The sequence below is a fragment of the Octopus bimaculoides genome, chromosome 11 (assembly GCF_001194135.2).
Source record: "Octopus bimaculoides isolate UCB-OBI-ISO-001 chromosome 11, ASM119413v2, whole genome shotgun sequence".
NCBI lineage: Eukaryota > Metazoa > Mollusca > Cephalopoda > Octopoda > Octopodidae > Octopus > Octopus bimaculoides.
This window is the reverse complement of record NC_068991.1, coordinates 6,937,197-6,944,166: the sequence shown is the minus strand read 5'-3', so window position 1 is coordinate 6,944,166 and position 6,970 is coordinate 6,937,197. Positions and strand designations below refer to the sequence as shown.

At 35.3% G+C, this 6,970-nt stretch overlaps 1 protein-coding gene across 1 annotated transcript in view; it reads left to right on the top strand.

Moving 5' to 3' along the window:
* LOC106877150 (vam6/Vps39-like protein) overlaps positions 1-6,970 on the top strand; it is a 72,552-nt gene that overhangs the window by 34,661 nt on the left and 30,921 nt on the right. Inside the window, exon 22 of the mRNA XM_014925961.2 lies at positions 2,038-2,187. Coding sequence (XP_014781447.1) covers positions 2,038-2,187 — 150 coding nt within the window. The remainder of the gene's footprint in view (positions 1-2,037; positions 2,188-6,970) is intronic.

Here is a 6,970-nt window from a genome sequence, read left to right as displayed (position 1 = left end):
ACACACACACACACACACACACACACACACACACACACACACACACACACACATACATATATACATACATACATCCATACATACATATATTGTTTTGTCGTTTGTTGTTGTAAGAATCTTCTGTATGACAATAAATTTATTTTTGTAGTTTGGATTATAAAGCTTTTTTTGCAGGATAGTTTGTGTTAATGGCAATCCTAAGTTAACCCCCCCCCCACCAAAATAGAAAAATCCCAAAAGCTAACAATAGGTAATCTTCTTGGCCAAAGTGTTTGGTATGTATATATGTGAATATGTTTGCACATATTCCTTTTGTCATCTGTACAAATAGCCAATGTATGTTTTGAGAAAAAAAAAACAAAAACAAAAAAAAAAGCTAACAGTTTATTGTAATTTAATGACAACAGAATCAATCCAGCATAGGTAGACATAGCCTGTTGGTAGCACTTTGACATTTCATAAACATGTTTTTTACCAACAGAATCATCCCTACATAACTCTGCAGGGTTAGTACTAAAGTATAGAATATATTATGCTAATTAGCCTATGGCTGCAAGGTAACTACTTAATATATAAACGCTTTTGTGTTTGAAGCTGACAGAAATGATTAAAGTGTTTCTGTCATTGCTTTCCTTTTTTTTGTTTTTTTTTGTCTTTGTTATTGCAAGAGATAACAATTTGACTGCATTAAAAGCATTCACACAATTACATTATGTCAGAATATTAAAACTCTTAGAGAATGATTTAAAAGGTGTTTATTTAATATAATGAATTTTTTTATTGGATTAATTTTTTTTTTATGATTCACTATTGAGAGAGAAAAAGGCCGTGCGCTGGCTGAATCATTAACTCATCAGACAAAATGTTTAGCAGCATTTCTTCTGGGTTTTTTTTATGTTCTGAGTTCAAATCCTGCTTAAGTCAGCTTTGCTTTTTGTTCCTTCCGTTGATGGAAAAAGGGATGAGTCAAGTACTAGGGTCAATGTAATTGACTTGCCCTCTCCCCTCAAAAATTGTTGGCCTTGAACTCTGCAATGGACTGGTATCCCGTTTAAGGGTGATGTGGTGATCTTGGTCTTGGAAATCGGGTAACTGGGCTTATGGGCCCCTAAGGCTTAAGGATTACAAAAAGAAATGAGAAAGAAATATTTCCTATGAACTTTGTGAGACCACTGGGGCATTTAAATTCTGCCAAAGTTAACTTTGCATTTTCATCTTTACTCACTCAGTATAATAAATACTGGCTGAGTGCCGAGTTGACCTAATCAATCGTATTTGTTTGAAGCTGAGTGCTTATTTATATAAAAAACAATGTGTGTGTGAGAGATCATAAAACATGGCTCATCAATAATGAACAGAAAGGTAGAGTACAGGTGACATTGTGCATCGTGTGACCTGCTACCATCACAGGATCCGAAAAAGATACCTAAGTCTCCAAATTGTTGGATTTTGGTTGGTTGAAATCATGTTTGTAGAAGTAGCCACAGGAACTACATACATACACATCTATCTATCCATCCATCCATCCATCCATCCATCTATCCATATATATATATATATATATATATATATATATATATATATATACACACACACATACATACATACGTACATACATATGTATATATACGTAAATGTCGAATGATGAAACTGAGTGCTCAACGCCGCATTGGTGGATATAATTTCTTTATTTGTGAATTAAGGCTACCATTGGTTTCATGTTAAGAAAATTAGGAAAATATCCTAGTGTCTTAATTCTTCTAGCCGATCACACAGAGAAAGGTGTTCGCCTCCATTTTGGAAAACACAGCCTCCTACACACACACACACACACGTTTGTATACACACTCGCCCACTCACATATGTATGGAGAGAAAAGGTGAGGTATGAGAAATATTTCTTTCTGTGCAGTTGACCTTAATTCATATTCATTAGTCATCAATCTTACATGTCCTGGCTTGTCTTCCCTTCAAAATTATTAATTCATTTCATTGTGGTCTAATTACTTCTTTTTGCTTTGTTTTCTGTGTGTCACAGGTATATCTTCATCTATTAAAAATGTACCTTCAACCACCTAATCCTGCTAATTTAGGCATCATGGTTAAAGACATATCTGAAGTAAAGGTACAAATTCAACCGGCATTGTATATATTAGACAACCATGCAGTGAAAATCGATGCCAGCAAGGTAAGTTGTTTTATTCCCATCAGTCACAGAAATAGCGGAAGGCTCACTTTGCTTATAAAACCTCTTGAGTAAAAACCCCCTTCAGTCATGCGTGACTATGAGATCGCACCTACAAAATTACCCTCCAATGTACAAATCCAGGCAAGGTTGTTTATGGAAAACAAGCTGGGCCGACCAATACACACACACATTGTAGTTTTTTTTTTGTTATACAAAAGCTTTGCTTGGCCTGGAGCTTTCTCATAAAACGCTTGTCCAAAGTGTTATGACGCTGTGGGACTGAACTTTAACCCATTAACATTTAAACTGACCATATCTGGCCCAAACATTCTACCTGTTTTATGTTCAAACTGGCCAGATCCTGCTTTTCACACCTACTCTACAATATCAATATAAAAATTAATACTCCCATCATCGAAATCTCAAAGCTACAATATAAGGCATGATTTATTCAAAAGCAATGTGAATAAATAAGCAACACATTTGACAGAGTAATCTGAGAGCTAAAGGGTTAAACACATGGTTGGGAAATGAAATTCTAAACCACACATCCATACCTGTACTTATATATTCATAACCCACATTGTATAGCACTTTAATAATTAATGGATGTAATGAGGTTTGAATTCAAGATGTTTTCATTAGTAGCACAGCACTTCAACCCAGAAGCAACTTAATATGTCTTAAGTTTCAAGGCTGCTTAAAGATAAGAGTGTAGCTGATTACAAAATATTTTAAGAGGTTCCAGTTATGATGCCAAAACATTGAAGCAGAAGGAAATGAAGTGCAATCTGCTATGTGAAGTGTAATTACTATTTAAATGATTATTAGGTACAGGTGTGGCTGTCTGGTAAGTCAGTTTGCTTCCCAACCACATGATTTTAAGTTCAGTCCCACTTGCCCAAAAATTTTACTTGTTTCAGTCATTTGACTGCAGCCATGTTGGAGTACCGCCTTTAGTTGAACAAATCGATCCCAGGACTTATTCTTTGTAAGCATGGTACTTATTCTATCGGCCTCTTTTGCCGAACTGCTACATTAAGGGAATGTAAACACACCAACATCGGTTGTCAAGTGATGGTGGAGGGACAAACATGGACACACATACAAATACATACATATATATATGACGGGTTTCTTTCAGTTTCCATCTATCAAACCCACTCACAAGATTTTGGTCGGCCCAAGACACTTGCCCAAGGTGCTACGCAGTGGGACTGATCCTGGAACCCTGTGGTTGGGAAACCAGCTTCTTACCACAGTCACGCCTGCACCTATATATGTATGATTCTCTTTCAGGGTTTTTTTTAAACAAATCCCAATAAGCCATAAGAATAGCAAAACTATTTGCTTTGATCGTTTTCTGAAGCTGTTGAATGAAAATGTGGTTAGACCATAAGACCTAATTCCACAGTGAAGCCAAATAAATCTAGAATATGACTCCGTCATCATTCTTTTAACGTTCCCTTTTTCCATGTTTGCAAGGGACAAATGGAATTCATTGAGACATATTTTCTATAGTTGGATATTCTTTCTGTTGCCAATCAGACACTTGCTCAAGGTTCCACTGCATGGCACTTTGAGCAAGTGTCTTTTTCTATAGTCCTCGGCAGACCAAAACCTTTCAAGCAGATATGGAAACTGCATTGAAGCCCATTGTATGTATGCATGTGCGTGCGCGCGCGTGTGTGTGTGTGTGCCATTGCCTAAACCTCATGTGATGGTTGTAAACGAGCATCACCATCCTACAAGCAAAGGTATCTGTTTCAAGTCTAGCCAAAGAATAGTATTACCCTGTTTGATGAAAGGAATGGCATTTGGCCACAGAAAAATCTGTCTCGACAAATTCTGTCTGATCCCTGAGAGTATGGAAAAGTGGGTGTCAGATGACGATGATGTTGTGGCTTTCATCAGTTTGATTATTAAGTGTGCTGTCTTCTGTACATGCTCCAGAAATCTCCAAATTCTCTATTGCTATTACAGACCTGAGTCACAGAATGGATGCATACCTGACATTAAGGGATTTGCTATGTATTTTATTATAACACAAATATTTCTAGGCCAGTCTGTCATTTGGATTGCTTTCTCGATGCCCCTATTGTTCAGTTTGTGTGTCTCTTGGACATATTTCAAACATTTTCTATGTGGGCGGCAATTTCTACTCATAAATTTCATTTTATACGAGACTCTCTAGACTTGACATTTGTAAGATTGAATTCAACCGATCGCATCTTTTTACCATGAAGCAGAATGTCAAGGTTTATTTCGAAAGTGGAACTGTCACTGACATTACCAATGAGTTGGAACAATCCTTAGTAGACAGTTCGCAATAGAATGTGATGTAGTCTTTTATTCTTCTAACACTAGCTTAATGATAACTAAATCATTTTACTAAATTCTTGGTTATATTTAAAATTAATTGAAAGAAACACAGACCATCTCAAAATAAACATGGAAGAATTTTTTATTATTTTGTATCTGTTTAACCCTTTCGATACCAACCCAGCTGAAACCGTCTCTGGCTCTGATTACAAATGTCTTGTTTTCATAAGTTTTGAATTAAAATCTCCCACCAAACCTTAGTCACAATTTATGTTCCTAACACTAGCTGAATGATAACTAAGTTATTTTACTAAATTCTTTGTTATATTTAAAATTAATTGAAAGAAACACAGAGTGTCTCAACAGAAATGCAGCAATGAAAGGGTTAAATTTTCTTTTACCTAAATCAGCCCAGGAAGGCAGTGGAGGTGGGTCGTGATTTGCTTCGTTATTGTGTGAAGGGATAATTAACAATGCCACACAGCTGCTTCCCCTACCTTTGTTGTTATTCATTATATATTCTGAGAACGCCGACTTTGCCTTTCAAATTGCACATAAGAGGTTGTACTGTTATCATTGCTTCTGAACACTTGTTCAGTGTTTCCATGTGAACTGAACAGCTACAACCCAACCAAAAGTGCTTTTTTTCCATGAAGAGATCTGATTTCACAAAGTCACTGTCAGTATGTGATGATTATAGTATTAAATATAGTGGGTCAAATAACAGGCAGGGACATCTTACATTCATTAAACAAGAGCTTTCAACAAGTATATATATATATATATATAGCACAGGCATGCAGTCCATGGAAGCAAGAAAAGCAATGCTTCCCTTAAAAGTTATAGAAAACAAAATTAAAACTATATTACTTATTTTTCGTAAGATTGTTCTTCTAATGTTCTGTAAAATTAATAATTAATATAAACTATATGATGTCATAGGTTTCAGATTTTTGTTGCCGGAATTAGCATAAGACGACAAACAGTGGCAGATGACACCAAAAATCTGTGCAAGGGAAGCAACATGAGCTATTGCATCCCTTTTCGGGTGTAATAGTTTAACATTTTTTCTGATAAAAATGCCACGAAGACAATTTTTTTTTCTAGTACGAGCTGATAACGAATAGTTTTAGATGCTAATGAATACTTATACACTTAGATTAAGTTTCTGCCAATTCACAATACCTATGATATATATAATCTTACGTTGTTACATAGGAAAAGGGAAGCAAGTTGACATTCTGCTTCCATAAGAAAAATGGTGAAGAGATAGCACACATAGTCTTCTGCGTTTATTCAACAAATATTTTATACTTTTTCAAATTGCAGAAAAACCTTAAAATATAAAATGTAATTTTTAAAAAATTTTATCTTAAAAATAGCTGTATAATATGATGAACATGTCAATTTAATTAAAATATCTATGTGACAGAAAATTTTGGTCATTGCTTCCCCAGCAAGAAAGATCACCACACGCCCCTAATATATATATGTGTATATATATTTATATATATACGCACACACACATACACATGATGGTGGGGGAGGAAAGTTCCAGGCTTTAAGGGTGTCACGAAAGGCCTGGCTGGAGGCCCCAACTTTCCAAGGTCTTTTATAGGACTTTGAAAAACCAAAGGACCGCTGCAATAAGTGTGTTGACATGAGAGAGGAATATGCTGAATAAAATCATGATTAACTGATCCTCCTCTGTTTTCTTTCACCCAAAGCCAGGAACTTTTCAGCACCCCCTCATATGCCTATGTACATGTGTGTACATATGTATGTATGTATGTATGTGTGTGTGTGTGTGTGTGTATGTGTTTGTGTGTATATATGTAGGTCTTTTCTCTAGATGAACCTGGTATTTTGGCTTAAAGAGGTGCCACTGCAACTGGGATTAATTAGTTCTAAAGGATCATTGGTGTGTACATATATGTGCATATATATGTAATGTATGTTTGTATATGTGTATATATGTCTATATGCAACTATGTATACGATATATATATGTGTATGTACATGCAAGTATCTATGTGTATATATATAAATGTATGTGTATGTATGTACATATATGTGTGTGCGCACACACACACACACACACGCATGTATATATCTATGGTGGTGGTGGTGGTGGGGAATGAATCCGTGTCAGAACGATAAAGTAACTAATATTAGCTGGAGATAACCTTATTTCTCTCTTGAGATTGGTGACTCTCTTTAATGCTTTTGTAGAGGTAAAAACAACGACCTTAAATCAACATACATGAGTGTGCTTACATTCACGCATGCACAAACACACCCAAAGCCAAACACATATCAACACAGGTGTGTATGTATGAGTGTATATATATATATATATATATATATATATATATATATATATACACACACACTAATTACCAATACATATATATACACACACATACATACATATGCATGTATATATATATATATATATATA